Here is an 18,886-nt window from a genome sequence, read left to right on the forward strand (position 1 = left end):
CTAGAAACTTTGAACATGGAGACCAGCTCAATGAATCATGGCATAACGGGTTTGGTATCAATCTGTAGCCCGCTCTGAGTCTTTGAGCTCAACAATCTGCTCGTCCATTAGAAATGATCAGTTTTTATATAATATTATCAGTCTCTCATTTATAAGTTCCTTCGAGGCAGGTTCCATGGTCAGAAACTAAAACTACAGGTGCCTGAGGAAGATACAGAAGACATGGGTTCAAATGGAAAGGGAGTACAGCAAACGAAATAATAATGGTTTTAAGAGGTGGTGGAAGAACATAAGAGCTAAGAGGATTTGCAACTTTAAAGATGTTTCCAATTTGGGAAGAGCAGGAAAAATAGAGAGAGATTGTATACCCAAGTAGTCTTTACATCATAAGAATTTACCCTATTTACAGAAACCTGGCTGCTCAGTGAGAGCCACCAACTCAGTAATGTAATAACCATCGAGCTAGCCTATATCCCCCCCTCCCAATGCCTTATTTTCATGGTGAGGCTCAGATATAAATAAGAATACAGTAAAAAAGGTAATGCAAAATACCCGCTTCACTATCCCCCCAAACTTTGCATTTTCAGGTTTTTCCAGTGCCTCCGTTAAAAGTTACTGTACAAATGAACACATGATAAACATAAATTATTGGATCTTATATAAAAATAATTGTCTACATGTATTGCATATATTCATGAATTCTCAAGTAGCTTGTGAAACATTCATAATATCCAACATTCTAAGTTTCTAAGGACTTCAGCTTACCATATTTACTTCAAACTCAATTTGATGGTTTGGTGTATCATGAATTCTCAAGTAGCTTGTGGAACTTCTGTACCCTCCTACTTGAATCGCCACTGGAAGACCTTGACTGGTTGTGGCATGAGCTATTTCCATGCAAACGTTTCCTTTTGCTATTTCTACGAAATAAAAAGTCCTCTGTATCTAAAACGTATGAAACCTATACCAACAGCAAATTGATCGTCAAAAACGTTGACATCAGGATATAGATAGAAGCGAAGTTATTATCTAATATATTGCTTCCATGAATGATGAGGTGAAAGAAACTTCAAGAGAACATTTACCTTGGACGAACTGCAAGCAATTTTACACTCCAGACCATTAGCAATTTTAAGCCCTTCCAAAGCATGGCATGCGGCAGAATTCTCATCGCCACAGGCATATTTACGTTTGTTTCTGTAAGAACCATGGGATTTGATGACAATGCAAACTAACTCAAAAAAAATTTGGATTGCTATGTTACAACAATCTTAGTACCTCTTCATGAATATCCCCGACTTCAACTTCTTCTCAGGGAGAACCGAGAAGAAGTCATTATGCAGATAAGATGAAAATATAGGGTCCATGGAAACAGCAGTTACTTCTGGCTTATCATAGCCATAGTCCATAAGCTGAATAGAAAGATGCGTTGGTGTGGATGACTGCAAAATAGATTACCGATCAGTTTGAACAATTGAAAACTAAATTCAAGTTTGGCTACCATAATCATGAAAATAACAAGGGACTCACTAAAAAGCATACTCGTTCTATGCGATAGATATTTTCATCATGAAGAAGTACACGAGCATTTTCATGATAAACTGCATCAACAAATCTTCCCGTTTTTCTTGATTTTTCGTATGCATATAGTTGGAGAAGCTTGTTGTCCATCTCATCTGTGGAAACACTTTGAAGCTGATACATAGCACACATGGATTGGTCAGTATGTCCAACAAGAAAAGGTAAAGGTAAATAAGAAAACATAACATAAGATCGAGAGAAACAAGGCTACAAGTATTTTACCTGTTTAACAATTTTATAAATTAGTTTGTCTAATGTGAATAGAACATATGATTGGGTTCCAATAGTGGCACGGCAATCATCCTCAAACTTCGTGTTATCTGAGGAACCGTCAAGTAGACTATAAAGTGCATTCATGAATCTGTCCAACAGAAAAAGGGTATCGATTATTATTGCCACAGACAATTATATATCCTAATGGGGAAGAAAGGAAGGACCTAGAAAGTACAGCACCTGGCATAAAGATCCGTAGGAGTGGTGTCATTTGAAGCTCTCCATTTCCTCTCTGAGGATGAAGAGTTGATCTTCGCAGACTGTATTCTCTCATACAGTGTCTGAGAAAGTGAAAAAAAATATTAGTTTCATAAAAAGAGAAGAATAGAGAAAAAGACTCTTCTACGGAACTTTTTTTTTTTTTTTTTTTAAGTATACTCCAGTAATGAACCTTACTTGGTGGAGCCTAAAAAGCACATAAAATGAGTCATTTCCATAAAATACGTGAGACTCCTTTCCTTCTTCGTGCAACATGGGAGGAACATGCTTGGCAAGAGGCTTTACAGTCAATAGAAACCGTTCAGAGAACGGTATAGATGTTCCATCTCCTTCTACATCATGGGCATCGGCCATCCCTTCTGCCTCACCTTCACTCTCTGCCTTGTTATCATCATGGTCTCCATCATGATCTTCACGAGAACAATCTTCTCCATCACCAGAATCACTGGCAGAAACATCACCGTTCTCAGAGGCATTTTCACTATCCTCCGATGACCTTTGAGCACTTTCCTCCCCTTCATCATCAGCATCAGCATCATTTTCTCCACCAGCCTCTCTGCAGCATAATTCTTCCTCACCTCGGGTGCTTGGATATTGCCTGCCTGCAACACCTTCCTTTGCTTTTGGCTCGGCTTTCAAATCTCCATCATAATTGGCAAAATTATCTTCTTCAAAATCTCCATTTGGAGATAATTCCCCCTCTTCCCTTTCTATCTTTAAGTGTCTGACAGACTCTTCAGCGTATCTATGGCTTTTTATCCCTTCTGCAACTGTGCCATTTGCAGTTAGAATTTGTCTTGTAGGGCCACCTCCCTGTAAGAGGTTCACAATCATTAGAAGATAATATCATCACTATTTAATTCAAACTCATCATTCACGAACTACAACCAGTAATCCAACCTATATTCATGCAATAAGCAGCAACCCTAAACTATAAATGAGTGAAACATTTACTCTTATTGCCTATTCGTGAATCTCTTGAAATTATATATCAGCTTCCATTACAAAATGGAAATATTTAAAAGGTGCCAAAAATCCGACCCAGCATACTCCACTTAAGACACAAAAGTTCTTCAACCTCCACTCTTTTCTTTTTAGATTTTCTCAACTTCTTTATTTAACTTTATAACTCTCTAGTTCTCTCTCATCTCTCTCTTGCATGAATTCAGCCTGTGACCACCGGCCTTTTTCTTTCTCATCTTCTCTCACTCATGAATTTGAACCACCAGAAAGTTGTTTACTTTTGCTCTACATGCCTAAAACTATAATGATCGTCTTAAACATAATGGAAAGCAGCCTAGTCTAAGACCAATAAAATCTCTCTCTAATAGGGAGGCAATTGGTTTCTTCATCATCCATGATACAATCTAATCATAAGTCCCCGTATATACATCATCCATCTTACAAGATTTTTCTAGTTCCTCAGTTTATAGAGATAGAAGAGTTCAGACTCTTGAGAATTAATATCATGATCATTATCCAGTACCATAAGTTGTTCAATAGAGGTCAATTTTTTTTAGTTCCACCAATGAGAGACCACGGGGGGCCATACCTCTGAGGAAGGTAACTCAATTCCACTCTCAACGGCATTATTTACAAGCTTTGAAGGAGTAGTGCTCAATCCTTGCAAAAACAAACAAAAGTTTCTGTCAGAATCTAAAATCATGCAGGAAAGGAAAAAGACCAAACAGTAGAAAGGAGAAAGTACAAAGTACAATTTTGAGAACAAGTTTAGCAACCTGATGTGTTTTCTATGTTAGTTTTCCCATTACTTTGCTCTGCTGCAGTTGCAAGGGATACATTTGAATTGACAAAACATTCGATAGAATTGTCTTGTTTACTTACTCCAGACAATTCATCAGTCACAGGTGCATTATCCTGAATTTTAGAATGTTGGGAAACACTGCCGAAAGTATCTCCCTTCCGTACAACACGATCTGCATCATGGAAACTGTCTTCTTTGACCCCATTGTCCCCATTCAAGGGCCAAGTCCTGCAAGAACTTGATTGTTCAGGTGGAATACTTTCGTCTCCATTTCTAGAAGAATTCAAAAGCTTTGGGTGCATCGTAATGTCACCCCCACCAGGACTGCCATCACTCTCTACCACAGCGGAAGCAGCATTCTTGGTAGGATGAGTTTTTGCCTTAATAACATCTTCAGTGTCCTCAGCACCATGAGGTCGAGAAGGAACACCAAGCATGGGCTCCAAGAAGGTTGTCCATACCTTCATAACCTTATCTAATTGTTCGGTAGAACAAACTTCTCCACAGGAATATTTGATTAGCTGATATAGATCTTCGTGAAGCTCTGGATCAGGATATTCAAATTCCAAATTGGGAATAATAGGTCGTCTATTTCCAGCAGCAATAGCAAGCAACACATCATCTTCCTTCCGCTTCTTCTCACTGATCTCTTTGATCTCTGCCAACAAGGCTGTAAAAAGAAAAACCAATTACCAACAGAGAGAATCATAAAAACTTGACAACTCCAAAGTGCTACTACAATCAGATAACAATCAATACATTGAGTTTTTAAATGAATGCTATCTACTTGGCTCGACTTTTGTCTTCCAAATGAGGTAAATCTAGTTTTTACTAATACAAAACAAGATAAATATGCCATACGGTGGACCAATGCATAAGAGGATAGAGAAAGCAAAACGCAAGGTAAACTGTTCAGACACACCCAAGACTAGGTGGAATATTTCAGGGTCGTTTAAATAAAATATAAAAGGTAATATAATGGCACATTTATATTTTATATTCTTATAACCCAAAACTAAGTGCAGCATTTGAGAACTTAACGAGCAGCAGAAAAAAAAAATAATAATAATAATACAAATATCAATATTTTAAGTCACCTTTAGTGCTCAAGCTTTTTGTGTCTTGCTGCTTGAAGTAGAAGCTACGATGATCAAGTGACTTGTGATAATTCTTAGCGTATATTTCGGCCCAAACTTTATTGAAGTCATAGCGACACCGTGCCCATTCTTCCTGTTTCTGCTTCAAGCGAGTCAAAATAACTGGCAGAGCAAGAGGAGCATTCTTCCTCAACACATCCATAACATCAAGCCCATGGTCACCATATAATCGTTCAATGCACCTCAGATTTAAAGCTACAAGAAGGACGGAGTGTAAACCCAGAAGGAAAAAGAGCAGAGAGAAAAATGAGATAAAGAACCTCGAAGAGGTAAAGTTCAATAAAAACTAAGCAGATGGTGACCACTGACCAGTGAGGTGATCCTCAACTGTGATTGGACAGTCTGCTTTGATCACATTGTTGTTGATCTTTTCTAGTAGTTCTTCAACACGCTTCGTGGTCACATTTACGGACTCCAGCAACATGTCAAGTTCAAACCTGCCAGCATCAGTACAAAGCACAATAATATAAGTCATTCCATGTATACCAGAGTAATAAATCAGTGCAAAAGTAAATTGCAGTGACATTTTCGGCCATACATGGGTAAGTATTCTAGAGATGACACTTAATATTGGAGTTGAAAACATTAGATACCATGGGGCTGAAAAAAATTGACTGGATTGGATTATCACATCCTTAATTTGAATAACTGAAAAAACACGGTTTTCATTTCGGGTGATGGTGATCTCTAACCTGTCATCTTCACATCGGAAAAGACTCTCTTCATACTGGTTTTTGCGCATATGTTTAAAAGAGTAATCCTCGCTTCCTGAAGTAACAGATACCCAGTGATCATTCAACACTTGATCACCAAGATCAGTTCTTTGGCTGGCCGAAGGTATTGGATACTGACAGAGAAAGAAAAACAGTAAACGTCCATTTTTTTTTTTAAGTAAACAATATCCTACAAAAATGCTCATTAATTCCTTAAGAGTAGTGCATACATTTTTTGGCAGAAGCCGGTAACTGGGAGTGCAGCGTTCGCAGTTTGATAGATCAAGTTCATTTATTGGCTTCCCCAAATACTTGTCTTTGCTAGAAAACACAGACATCCTGTGACCTACAATATCTTTACTTCCAAATGCAGCATTCTTTTCAAGTCTCTCTCTTTCCCGATTTTCACGATCTCTATCTTTGGAAATATCCTCTTTCTCACGGTCACGATCTCTATCTCTGTCTCTTTCCTCCATTTGCATTGTTCTAGGCAAATTTCCTTCATTCCATAATGATTCTGATGAATTTAAAAAAAAATAAAATAAATACGAAATACTGAAGTACATATGTCACTTTAAGATACTCAACTCATAAATTAATCATCAGTTTGTAGAGTGTGCTGAAGACTCTACAAATTTACAACCACAATCAATAAGAACTATGAAAGATCCAGCCTTCAAAATATAAAATTACGCAAAGGAAGGAAAAAAAAAGTATACATACTTCTACTCATGACACCAGCAAGAAATCCATCTGCCAAACAATATTTGATCAGATTTAATGTTAAAAAGTACAAAAACCAAAGAAGCATGAACCAACTCTAAACAGTTACCATTCCTCTCGCAGCGTGCCAAAAATTCATTGAAACCATCCATAAGATCAGAATATCTTCCAAGTAAGTCACCCACCTGACAAGTGAAAGAAAGAAAATGTGATGCAAATTTAAGGCCTTTGGTATGCTTAAGTAAAACAGTTATTGGGACAATGCATGGTTAGGGAATCTTTTTTACAAGATTTTGCAAATGTTACAACAACCCATATTGGGCTGAGAAGCTACAGTCTTTGTCAAATTTTCTCTTTCCAGATATATCGAACCTCTCGACCACATTTGTAGCAGTTCTTTTCCTTCTACATTTATAAAATCTAAAAGTTGATCAACCTGGTAACAACCAAATAGACCTCTGAGCACTTGAATACCAAGCAGCAATATAAAAGTTCCCAAGGTTCAAGGTGGAAAATGCCAGGAAAACTCATTAGGAAAATACTTTAGTTCACAATTGACCAGTTGAAGATACATTTAGGGACTTGTTCAATCTTCTCTTTAAATTTTTTTTCTGACTACTACTAAAGAACGAAGGTTATAAATCCTTAAGTGATACAGATTACTTCACCCGACCACCCTGAAATGTCTTTACCTACAATTGCTGACGTAGAAGGTCAGTAATAGCTAAGCTTGCCACAGCATTACAGAAACCCAAGACTCCAAAGAAGGTGATATTTTTTTTCCATCATTATTAACTCACAAGGGAATCATCAGAATAAAGTGATCCAAAGAATATTACTTAATTTTTCCTTAATCAAACTTGGTCCGTTCTGTACTACAAAATAAGGGAAGCAGCACATCTTCTCCCACAGAAAGTTTGGCTCCTCATGATGTTTGCATGCCTCATGACTTCGGGAAAGCATGGGTCTTGCATAACAATGTCAAGGTAAATGCAAAACACTAAAACTCTTGTGAAGTTGCAGTTTAAGGAAGCAGCCTAAGGCTATCTGAATGAGCGCATCAAAATCTCAATAATAAGAGGAGAGAGAATATTGAGTTCTTTCAGAAACGATCCAGAGATTGAGATTGGGAGGAGATATAGTCTCTCACTTAATCTGTTGCTTCTACATAGTGTACGGCCAAGCAATTATTTATTATTCGTCAAATAATTTTATACCATTTACGTGATTATCAGCAATTGCAAAAACTTTATGACATTGTATGGAGAAATTTCTGTCAAATATAAAAGTATCCATACCAAAGATTGAAGTTCTGCTCTGGTAATTATCTCCTTGCTATAGATATGGAGACACTTCAAGAATTCCTGGTAATCGTCAGCATTTCGTAACTTCTCCTTCACTCTTTCACAGAAAGCAAACTCATGGCTGTATATACCTACCAAAGCAGAATAAATTAATAAACAAACACGAAAAGAGGTGGAATGAAAGGCAACGAAATGGAAGGGAACAGAGGAAAATGGTATTGCCAATAGATTATTAAAACAAAATGTCCTCAACATACTGAAGTATTGACTAAAAAAAAACTAACGAGATTTTATTGAGAATAAAACTTCAATAGTTAGTGACATTATGTTTAAAATAACCAACATAATTACAATAATCAATATTTGCAGAATTTTTATCATCATAAGAAAAGATAGATGTACGCCAAAATTTTCATCACCTTCTCCACCTGGGTGCATTTGCTCAGTAGATGAGTCATCAATCCTTCGAGCAGATTTCCTCTTGGGGGGAAACCGATGCATGTTAAAGTCCCTTCTTCCATCATGCTCATAATCTCTGTCGACCCGATCCCGATCATGTTCTCTCCTATCTCTATCTTCTCTTCTTTCCTTTTCCTTCTCACCCCGCCTCCTCTGATCTTTGTCCAGCTTCATTAGGGACCTATCATGGTCTGGTTCCGGACGGTCAACGCTAAGGTCACGTTCGGCAGTGGACAGAATAGTTCTTTCTTTCTGGAGTTATAACATGCAAACTTACCATAACTACAACAGTCGACAGGAATTAAATTTAGAGAACATGTCTAAATAATATAAAAAAGGAAAAGTTTCGAACCCGATCAACTTGCATCTGCCGCATGATGGGCATGGTAGTATGCCTATCGCGGAGCATTAAACTCCTACCAGAGCCATAGTGACCAGCTCCAGTGGCTGAAGTATCTGGAAGAAAATGAGTAAACTCAACAAGCAAGTCTGGGTGATCTTGGAAAAGTGCAGCAACCTGTGAAAAGTAAGGAGCAAAACCCATTAAAAACTAAACCACTATTTTGGTTAACAAAATAAGTACCCAAGAAAAATGTACAATGACAGAACCAAACGTACAAAACAGACAACATTCCCACAGCCAATGACAAAAGCAACACACAAACCTCCTGGTAGACCTCAGTGATGGACTTGTTTTCCTTTCTGTACATATTTAGAATGTCTAAAAATGATTTATAAACATGATCATCACCTTGAAATCTTGTCTGCATGCATTCAAATGAACAACTAATTAGTGTAATTCACAAAAGCTAATTTAATACATAATTGTGAAGAAAGATCAACCTTTATCTTGTTCACAAAATTAATAGCTTCTTCAAACTCAACGGGTTTCTTTTGTGGAGGTTGATCATCCTCCAGTGGAAGAGTGATCTCATATCCTTTGGGCAAGAAGGTATTGAAGCCCAAAATGAGATCTCGATGGCCTTTAAACAAATCCTTTACTCTTCCAATGACTCCCGCAGTATCAATTCTACAATCAAATAAAAAAACGTGTCAACAAATAGCTCCCATCAACAAATACCCTTCCCCCAAGGAGAAAACTGTTCTCCTTGGAAAGAAGTCAGAAACCAGAAGGGGGGAAGGGTTAAATGAAGCATAGAGTATGAAAAACCTTTGGGCCTTGAAATCTTTCATAACTTCAAGGAAGTCTTCATACTTTTCCCTCTTGTCTTGAAATATGTCCTTCACTCTCTTCAGATATACTAGGGCGTCATTAGTGGTCAATTTCTGGGCACTTCCTCCTCCCGCCATTTGGGGTTGTGTAGATCTTCAATTCGCAACACAGATAACACAAATAAGTACACTTTCACAATGAAGTGACTCAAAATCAGAAACTGAAGAACACCAAATATCAGTACATCATACAAAAATTTGAGCGTACTTATGAATATGTGGACCTTCGATTCTATTCAAGACACTCCCATTTTATTCATGAAAAGCATCGAGCTTAACAATTGACTACAAAGCAGAAAATACGAATACAGGAGATATCTTTTTCTTGGCGAGTTGAACAAAAAAGAAGTTTTTCTTGGTACTCCTCGAAAACCCTAGATACTCATTAGGATTTTGAAAATGGATTAACAAAAGAAATCGAGAAATTTTCTTCACGTAAGAAAGTATATTTCATCTGAAATTCATGAAAAAATCGCGGACGACAAGGTGATTCAGAAGTTCGATCTCCAAGTTCAAAAAAGAAATTTCAGTAATTAAGAACGAGGAGGTAGCATTAAACTTGCAGTAACTAGAATTGAACGAAAACAATAATTAAAAAAAATAAATAAATACAGGAGGACGATGAGGTTTACGCTTCTGCACGAGTGGAAATCACAGGACGCTTGAGTTGCGAGCCCATATAAACGTCGTCTCTGGACCTCTTCATCTCCGACAAAAAGTCCTCCGTCTTCAACAAACGACCATGCTTCGAACTCAGATTATAATAAAAATTCCTACACAAGAAGTCGCTCATTCAACAAGAGAAAGACAGATCTAATATACGTAAAAATAGTAAAACATCAAAGAGAGAAAAACCAAGAGCAAAAATTTCCATCCAAACCTCTGTTCAGATCACCTCCCCATAACCAGAATCCTGAAAACACAAACACAACACACAAAGAAAACATTGTTACTTACGGATAAAGCAAAAGACGAGATGATTGAGAAAGAAAAAGTAAGAACATTAAAGAAGAAACATAAATTACATTAAAGGGTACGAGTTAAAGGAAAGATCGTGAAGTCGCAGAATTAGCAGAAAGTGTGAAGCATGAACAAGTGGGAGAATAAGAAGAAGAAGAAGAGAAAGGGATAAAAATGAAGATGAAGATGAAGAAGAGAGGAAAGTATAGAAGGAATCTGTGATTCTGTTCTCTCACAACCTTTGACAGAAAGAATACGCAAATCAAAACCAAAATTGAAGTTCTTCAAATGTTCTTCTTCTTCTTCTTCCTCTTCTATTTTAGGTTTTTCTTCCCCTTTTTCCCTCTCCGGAAACCGAACTCCCCACAGACGAGAAAATGCTTCTGAATCAAATTGAAACTTCAAAATTAAATAACACAAAGAGAGAGCCTTTAAGAATTCGATAATATATATACGACCAGAAGCTTGATGGATGTACAAGTTTACACTTCCTCAACCCAACACAAACAAAACTTGGGTTAATGGGGCACTATAATCCATTTAACCGGTCACACTCTATGGGTTTACCGGCTACAGCCCGTTGATTACCTCTCCCCCTCCCTCACCCATCCCAAATTAGGGCACTATTGTGGATTACCCAGTTTTAAATTAAACTCAATGCCATTTTCGTTATTCTAATCACCACACGAGGGCAATTCTGTCCCGCATGATTCAATTTCGGAAAAATCAATTTCTTTTATGTGAAATTAGGGTTAACTCGAGTTAGGGCAAAACCGTGGGCTCTTCCCTTCAGATTTCAATCAACGGTTGAGGTTTTACGATTTTGGAAGTGTGTGGTGAAATGTTAAAGTAACAGTCACCGAACCATCGAATTAGGTTTACCCCTTTTTTTTTTTTTTTTTTTTTAATTCTTTTATAATATAAAATTACCTCCAATCCTTTATTAGCATTTTTTTTTTATTTCAAATAATTCTGCCTTTTTTATTTATTTTATTTATAATTTATTCAGTTACGTAGAAAATGTGGCTCTAAATTGTCCTCTCCCTGCGATTGGATGGCTTCGCATGGGAATGAACGAGGCAAAATCCCCACGTACGGAATTTTCGGAAGGTTGCCAAATTGGGCTGATGGGCCTGACCAACCGGCCCAATTAAAACACCAATTGCTGGGCTAAGCGGTCCAATTGGCAACTCCTGATAGGCTTGTAAACACAGCCCTATACGTCAACATCGGTTTCCGTTAATTTTATTCTTCATATTAAATTTTATTTTATTCGGCGTTGATTTGGTATACTCTCTTTTCGCAAGATTAATATTTTAATATAAGTCAATAATTATTAAGATATTGTATCATATAGACTTTATTTCATTCATGAAGTTACAAAATAATATTTTTTATTATAAAGTTTTCAATTTCATTAAATTACGTCACAAACTTACGTCATTATTATAATTTAACGTTATGCATTTAATGAATTCCATTATTCGAGACTAATAGATCTTCCTTAAAATGAATTTTGTCGTTCTTATATCTCGATTGGTTTTAATTAATAAATATTTGGTACGTTACGGATCTTAGGATATCTTATTCGCCGTCCAATGGGTGGGCTGGAAATATATGGTCAGATATTTAGCTTCATTTTTATTATTTATTTTCCAATTTCATTGACATTTTTCACCTTAATGCCCCAAAAAAATGTTTTTTTTTTTTTTTTTTTTTCAATTGTTAAAGAAAATAAATACTGATTTTATAGATGGTGTATTTTAGATATTATTGCGTTCAACAGATGGGCCCTAAAGCCCAACCCAAACGATATTATAATGGGCCTTTGACACTCAAATTCAGCCCAAACAATCAGTTGGGTTGGTTGAGTTGGGCTGTCAGAGTTTCTTATTTTTTTTATAATTATTTTTAAAAAAATACTTATTTATAATAAATATTGACAAGTCATTAACATGTTAAATATTTTTAACATTTTTTTTTTTAAGTATAATAGGGTTGAGTTGAATTGTAACACTAATTTCGTTTGGTCGGGTCACCTAACCAAAAAATATCACGCGCAAACTGATTTAAATTTTCGATTTTCCAAAAATCCAATCTAATTCAAATCGAAAAGAAAAAAAAAAATATAATCCTTATGGTTCGGATTAAGCAATTTAAATTGATCGTGTCAAACGTGATTAGAGGATACCGTAACTTTTTTTTTTCATTTTCCCATTTTGCCCCTACACGTGTAATTTAAGCGTTTGTTTGGGTACATAATTTCTCATACCCTAAACCTCTTAGTTTAAATCAAAATGTCATTAATTAAAATATTTCCCTAAACTAATTGTTTATATTTGAATAGGGACATATTAGTCTCTTTAACGCGTATTTTATTTGACCAATCTTATCCCTGAAAAGCGTAAGCCAATAAAACCAATGCCACGTGGTATAATGATGAGCTTTTGTTTGTTTGAAAATTCCAACTTGGAATATAAAGGGTATAAATACAGAATATAAAGTAAAAGGGTATTAATACAAAATCTGAGCTGTTTAATTTGTCCACATTTGCCCATAATATCATTTTATAAATAAATAAATAAAAACCCAATTTAATTATGTTAATAAAGGCCACAAGTTGATTAGCCTAATTAAGCCTATGATAATTAATATCCATTTAATTATTCAAATAATAAATAGTAAGCTTTTACATTGAAACTTTCCCGGAAAATTTCTATTCACTTTCCAGGAAAATCTTCTCTCATCCTCTCTCTCTCTCCTTTAATTCATTTACTTTGTTCCATACAGATTTGGGAAAATTTTCCTGATTTGATTTTATTTTCCTCTTTTGATTGCCAGATTGAAGTTTACATTTTGATGCAATTTGTTCAAAACGGCTATGAAATTGTAAAGTTAAGATTATAATTATGGAGACAAAGAAAGTGAAGGATTAAATGTGTATTTATAATGAAAGCTAAACTATTTAGACTCTTTTTAGTGATGACTTTGGTTTAATCAGCGATCGGGACGGCCTAATTAATTCAGTAATCTAATTAAAACAAAACATGTTTATAGATAACGATGTTTAGTAGACAATTGGATAGAATTTGAATTAATTTCATGTCTAATACATCAACCTTCGTTTGACTTGTTCTACCTAACGTTTTAATCACATATATTTCAATCATAGTCTATTGTATTATCAATGAATTGACGAATATTCAATTGAAATTCATTAAAACAATACATCTCGTTAATAGTAAAATAAAATTTAAAATTGAACGAAAATTAAATAACATTTCTGGGGCATACGAGAATTAAAGGGTATTATTTAACTTAATTACAAAATTCCTAAAAGAACATATGGGCATATTATATTAAAAAAAAAAAAAAACAACAATAATTGAAGGAAATTCAGGAATTATTTAGTTTCAAAGTAAATGGACGGCATGTGAATATTAAGTGTTGGAATGGAATTCACAAATGATTGAAAAACAAATGAAAGCGGTGAGTCAGCGAGTGCCAGCCATCTTCTCGCGTCCTTCCACGTGCGTTTCCCGTCCCATTTAATGGGGAAAAATTGGCAGAGGTTTTTCAATCAATAATAAAATTGAATTAAGATTCCAACGACAGTCATTTTTATATTCATCTGGTTTAACGTTTGGGAAGATCGAAGCAAGCAGAGCATCTGTTTGTTTATGTCTGTCGAAGGTTCCTAGGAATGGGTCTACGAAATAAAAGCCTCGAGCATTTGTCTATGTAAAGTATGAGAATTTAGTTGAAGGATTTAATTACGAGTTAAGCCTAATAAAGAAATGAACTGCTGCAAAAGTCTATTGTTCCAGCTAATCATTTACTCTTCTGAACAAAAAACACGGCTTTGGAGTTTAGAAGAGAGGAAAAAAAGGCATAAAGGTGAGTATTTGATACGGTATGGGCCAATTAAAAGAGCAAAAACAAGTATTTTTCAAGCTTCAAAAGATGTCGATGGTGTAGTCTGGCCTGGCAGAGCAGGAGCAGGACAAGAGCCCAAGAGGAGTTAAGTTTACGCTTCCTCTTTGCTAATAAAACTCTACTTATTAGCGGAAAGCAATCAATCAGCAGCTTCGTCATTATCATCACAGCCGAATCTTTTTTGATTTTAACTAATAAACTCTGCTTCCACATTAATTACAGGTTTAGGCTTGAGAGTTTCTTTCTTGTCGTCTCCGGCAGACTGACGAGGTTATTGGGAAACCCCAAGTCGACGAACTCGCTCCTGCTTTCATCTGACTGGATCTGTGCTGCGGTTGAGGTTTCTTCTGATTTGGGTTCTGTGTGAATTTTGGGTTAATGGATTGGGAACAGCAGCGGCGGAAGAGGAAGCGGTTTGGCAGGTCGAGCTCGCAAGTTCAGTTCTTTACTCGGAGATCTCTGTTTCTTTGCCTCTTTTTCTTTGCTTTTCTCTTGTTCCTCTCTTCGACTAGGTGGTTTTCGATTGCGGCGGCGTCGTTCCGGCCAGTTCTCGATGTCTCTTCCACGACTCTCTCCCGTTTGTCTACTTCCGCTAGCAAGTCTACCCTTGACAGTTCTTTGAGCAGTAAGTATTCTCCTTTGAGAGTTGAAAGCCGAGTCTTGTTTCCTGACCATTTGCTTTTGATGGTCGCTGGAAAATTGAACCGAGATGAGAAATTGGACTGTTTATACTTCAAATCAGTCGCTAGAGGTTTGAATCAAGAGACTCTCAAACAGTCAGTTCTGTCCACGGACAAGTACGATGAATTCCGATCGATTGCCAGATGCCCACTACCACCACTGAATTATTCGGCCTCCGCCGTGGACTTGAGGAAGCGCGGCGTGGGAGCTGATGACCATTGGTTGGTAAGAAATAGGCAGCCAGTTTCCTCGTGGGAGAGGGTGGTTTATGAGGCAGCTATTGACGGTGATACGGTTGTGGTGTTTGCGAAGGGACTAAATCTCCGACCACACAAGGAATCAAATCCGACTGAATTCAGCTGCCACTTTAGATTGGGAAATTCAAACAATAACGGAGAATATGTGCTTACCACAAAAGCAGTTACTGCAGCTCAAGAAATTATCAGGTGCTCCTTGCCGGCTGGTGTGCTGAGCACTTTGGACAAGGAAAAGGGAATTCGAGTTACAGTGAGTCGCGGCAGTGTCAATACTAAAGCCCATCTTCAAGTGACTCTCCCCTCAGTGGTCAGACTCTTCAACTCCAAGCTGAATGACCTGCAAAGAAATCAGGAAAAACATGAGCTTTGTGTGTGCACAATGGTGTGGAACCAAGCGGCAGCACTTCGTGAGTGGATTATGTACCATGCCTGGCTTGGAGTGGGCCGCTGGTTCATCTACGACAACAATAGTGATGATGGCATTGAAGAAGTCATTAGAGAGCTCAACCTGGAAGACTACAATATCAGTAGGCTGACCTGGCCATGGCTTAAAACCCAAGAAGCAGGTTTCTCACACTGTGCTTTGAGAGCTAGAGATGAATGTAAGTGGGTTGGCTTCTTTGATGTTGACGAGTTTTTCTACTTCCCTTCGAAGTATCGCCATCTGCAAGAATACCATACTGCCGGCCGCAATGCCCTTCGTTCTCTCATTGCCGACTCATCTGCTTCAACTTCCAATTCAACCGTCATTGCAGAGATTAGAACGGCATGTCATAGTTTTGGACCATCGGGTTTAACATCACATCCACCGCAGGGAGTAACAATGGGGTATACTTGTCGGCTCCAGAACCCTGAGAGACACAAATCGTTTGTCCGGCCAGACTTGCTTGATATAACACTTCTCAATGTTGTTCATCACTTTCAGTTGAAACAAGGATTTGGGTTTTTTGATGTACCTAAAAGCAATGCTGTCATAAACCATTACAAATACCAAGTGTGGGAAACTTTTCGAGCTAAATTTTACAGAAGAGTAGCTACCTATGTTGTAGATTGGCAAGAGGCACAGAATGAAGGGTCGAAGGATAGAGCACCTGGGCTTGGGACAGAGGCAATCGAACCACCCAATTGGAGGCTACAGTTCTGTGAAGTTTGGGACACTGGACTGAGAGATTTTATACAGAGTTCGTTGTCAGATCCTTTGACAGGGTTCCTACCATGGGAAAAAGCTTCTGGTTAACAACTCTTGGCAACCTGCAGCTTAGTGACCTGTACACAGTAATCATACAGCAAGCAACAGATTTTTTTTTCTACAAATAGAATGTTTGTCTGATTATTTTTTTACTCCATCGACATGCTATGATTTAGTCACATGTTTTTAACTTACACTTTCAGATGCTGGAATGAAATTCTTTCTGATTCATACTTCAAATTTGAATAAATCATCTGCTGTCTGCTATGTCGGTTGTACACACATGTAAGAATGCACTCAGTATTACCACAGACAGAAAATGCATAAAAGTGAACTAACCAGACATTACCTTCAATCAGTGAATACATCTAGAGTCGATGGTTGAAAGAAAAGGAGAAGCTTTTGCATATATGGAACATACATAGAAATCAACTACTTAGTTGAGTTGCTTCGTCTGGCTTTTACAGGGGCTTCAATATTATCTCTTTTCGCCAATGGAAATATTGGAAATAAATAAAATGAACAATCAAATAACCAAGTTATGTTTGTCCATCAACAGTTCCGTTCACTTTAAGCTCAATTTTACCACGGTTCAAAATTATTCAAATATTTCAATAGAGTAGCATCCAGCTTCTCTCAACGAGTGAAATCCATGACAGTGAACATTTCAAATTTGAAGCTGGAAATAGTAATTATGCCATAGAAAGAAAGAGGAAAAGGTCGTCACCATCAGTATACAGACAATATGTGCAATCGAAGCAACAACAGAAAGGTAGAACTGCAGTTCTATTCATTCAAAAGAGGGGCTTTAAGCAAACAGATAGGTAGAATAGCAGAGTCTGGCTTCAGAGAACAAGTAGATACTCTATACAAGGAGAGACTCTTTTAAGCCAGCAGAGAGGGAGAAAACTCCCAAGTTTCTGAAAGTGAATGTGAGGACTAACTACACATGCAAACAACCAAATTATTCATCAAGTGCACCAAATGATGCTTCAAACTCGAGCTTCATTTGCACACCAACCATAATAAGTTAAACATTGAGAGACAAAAACAAGTTCGGTAGTTAATAGGTCTACCACTTATAGAGAGTGACAAATACCCAAGAATGAAGCCACTGTAGAAAACTATCTGCCTTATATATATACCAAAAAAATAAAAGAAAAATGAAAAGGGAACAAATCTAATAACAACCTTGAATAGTATTAAGCATGTACCTGAGTATTTGAAGTAAGAAATGGCAGCTCCGACTTCCCTGTATAAAAGAGAGATTAGCCAAATAGCTCTCGACAATATTGGGAAAGATAGTCTCTTAAAACGAATAGTTGCAGATGTTTACAATTGCACAACAATCAAGTAGTACATTGTGTGCTGATCTCTGTACACAGATCATTTACTACTCACGAGCTTGAAATTTGAGAATTCCTTGATAGAGCAATCCCTGCATCAATTTACTAGCTTCCACATGTTCGGCCTCACCATCACCCGCAGCAAAACCAACTTGAAATATACACATCTCATCATAACCAACAATAAAAAACCTGCAGCATGCCACCTCTAACAGATACTTCCATACCCTAAGAGTAAGCAGCAAAAAGTAACCATTAACCACTTGTCCAGGATTTTTCCTTCCTCCTCTAAGAATTGTCTTTAGAGTTAAATACCAAAAGTAATTTATCAGATACATCGCATTCACAGTTCTAAAACATCATTGAGAAAGTTACATAAAGTGTATTGCGACAACAACTCAGACGTTACTAGTTCTATTGTTATCAATACAACATCTAATCACGTTCAACAAAAGTGGGGGAGGTTGAGTATGAAAATCTGATGATAGCTCTCGACTGCAAACTGATAATAGTTTTATTTTTATTAATACAACATCTAATTACGTTCAGTCAGAGCTCAGAACGAATGTTAGTCGCAAAATCACACCGCCAAAATAGGAAAACATAATTATCGACGAAGTTATCGAAGAAAGAAATTTCATCCTCGCCAAATGGATGATTTCTTCTCTTAATTTACTACTCATTGTGGTGATGTATTTACAAAATTCCAGAATAAGCAATACATGTTTAAATTTTACCGATGAACCTGCTGGCATCGGCGACGGAGCAATCCAGAAACGGCGCGATTATTAAAGAGGACGACTAAGAGAGAAACTCCACCGACGTAAGTGCGCAAGAGCGAGGAAGAAGAAGAAGAAGCCCTTACAATGCGCAGGAAAGAGCGACGAACAGTGCAGAGAGTGCAGTTGAAATTGGGACTCCATGGAATTAGAGTGGCGGGGAAGAGAATTCCCGCTTCCATCGAAACCGAGTAAAAACATAATTACTTCAATAAAAGGTCCGAGGACTGAGGATAATTTGCCGGGATTTTGACGGCCCCACAGCCTCTAGCACTGCGTTAAGTTTAAATCTCAGCCGTTGGATTAGAAAT

At 37.1% G+C, this 18,886-nt stretch overlaps 3 protein-coding genes across 9 annotated transcripts; 1 reads left to right on the forward strand and 2 right to left on the reverse strand.

Annotated features, from left to right (window-relative positions):
• Positions 1-290: 290 nt before the first annotated feature.
• LOC111776997 (paired amphipathic helix protein Sin3-like 4) lies at positions 291-10,893 on the reverse strand. Of its 4 annotated transcripts, none has more exons than XM_023656450.2 (25): positions 10,627-10,893; positions 10,308-10,340; positions 10,060-10,200; positions 9,366-9,521; positions 9,038-9,224; positions 8,860-8,958; positions 8,547-8,711; positions 8,155-8,446; positions 7,730-7,866; positions 6,541-6,616; positions 6,432-6,461; positions 5,939-6,225; positions 5,688-5,842; positions 5,305-5,432; positions 4,936-5,190; positions 3,813-4,508; positions 3,626-3,696; positions 2,251-2,886; positions 2,035-2,135; positions 1,804-1,942; positions 1,543-1,695; positions 1,279-1,442; positions 1,086-1,197; positions 766-961; positions 291-615 (listed from the first exon to the last, which is right to left on the reverse strand). In XM_023656450.2, exons 3-24 carry the CDS (start codon positions 10,131-10,133, stop codon positions 803-805), a joined length of 4,272 nt encoding a protein of 1,423 aa, XP_023512218.2. In that variant the 5' UTR covers positions 10,134-10,200; positions 10,308-10,340; positions 10,627-10,893; the 3' UTR covers positions 291-615; positions 766-802. The 4 variants fall into 4 exon arrangements, with proteins under 4 accessions (XP_023512218.2, XP_023512202.2, XP_023512210.2 ...); XM_023656434.2 differs by having other exon boundaries at positions 1,531-1,695; XM_023656442.2 differs by having other exon boundaries at positions 1,531-1,695; positions 10,453-10,893.
• A 3,808-nt stretch (positions 10,894-14,701) lies between these two features.
• On the forward strand, positions 14,702-16,717 carry LOC111777022 (glycosyltransferase family 92 protein RCOM_0530710). The gene has a single exon (XM_023656469.2). It carries the CDS (start codon positions 14,702-14,704, stop codon positions 16,496-16,498), a length of 1,797 nt encoding a protein of 598 aa, XP_023512237.1. The 3' UTR covers positions 16,499-16,717.
• Positions 16,645-18,798, reverse strand: LOC111777033 (protein COFACTOR ASSEMBLY OF COMPLEX C SUBUNIT B CCB4, chloroplastic-like). Of its 4 annotated transcripts, none has more exons than XR_015422370.1 (4): positions 18,534-18,757; positions 17,852-18,024; positions 16,800-17,702; positions 16,645-16,711 (listed from the first exon to the last, which is right to left on the reverse strand). XR_015422370.1 is itself a non-coding variant. In XM_087126714.1 (4 exons), exons 1-4 carry the CDS (start codon positions 18,755-18,757, stop codon positions 17,118-17,120), a joined length of 447 nt encoding a protein of 148 aa, XP_086982840.1. In that variant the 3' UTR covers positions 16,718-17,117. The 4 variants fall into 4 exon arrangements, 1 of the variants encoding a protein (XP_086982840.1); XR_015422371.1 differs by lacking the exon at positions 16,645-16,711 and having other exon boundaries at positions 16,718-17,129; positions 17,665-17,702; positions 17,787-18,024; positions 18,534-18,798; XM_087126714.1 differs by lacking the exon at positions 16,645-16,711 and having other exon boundaries at positions 16,718-17,129; positions 17,665-17,702.
• Between the last annotated feature and the right edge of the window lie 88 nt (positions 18,799-18,886).

The sequence above is a fragment of the Cucurbita pepo genome, chromosome 1 (genome assembly GCF_057944985.1).
Source record: "Cucurbita pepo subsp. pepo isolate OVF chromosome 1, ASM5794498v1, whole genome shotgun sequence".
NCBI lineage: Eukaryota > Viridiplantae > Streptophyta > Magnoliopsida > Cucurbitales > Cucurbitaceae > Cucurbita > Cucurbita pepo.

Bases quoted from the DNA above. Each gene is read 5' to 3' on its own strand.
- LOC111777033 (XM_087126714.1), bottom strand. From the start codon at position 18,757: ATGGAAGCGGGAATTCTCTTCCCCGCCACTCTAATTCCATGGAGTCCC. The intron at 18,025-18,533 runs GTAAAATTTAAA...GCTTACTCTTAG, and splicing joins CGATGCCAGCAGGTTCATCG to GGTATGGAAGTATCTGTTAG. The intron at 17,703-17,851 runs GTGAGTAGTAAA...TCTTTTATACAG, and splicing joins AATTCTCAAATTTCAAGCTC to GGAAGTCGGAGCTGCCATTT.
- LOC111776997 (XM_023656434.2), bottom strand. From the start codon at position 10,133: ATGAAGAGGTCCAGAGACGACGTTTATATGGGCTCGCAACTCAAGCGT. The intron at 5,843-5,938 runs GTATGCACTACT...TTTCTCTGTCAG, and splicing joins ACCGGCTTCTGCCAAAAAAT to TATCCAATACCTTCGGCCAG. The intron at 1,943-2,034 runs GTGCTGTACTTT...TCTGTTGGACAG, and splicing joins CCTACGGATCTTTATGCCAG to ATTCATGAATGCACTTTATA.
- LOC111777022 (XM_023656469.2), top strand. From the start codon at position 14,702: ATGGATTGGGAACAGCAGCGGCGGAAGAGGAAGCGGTTTGGCAGGTCG.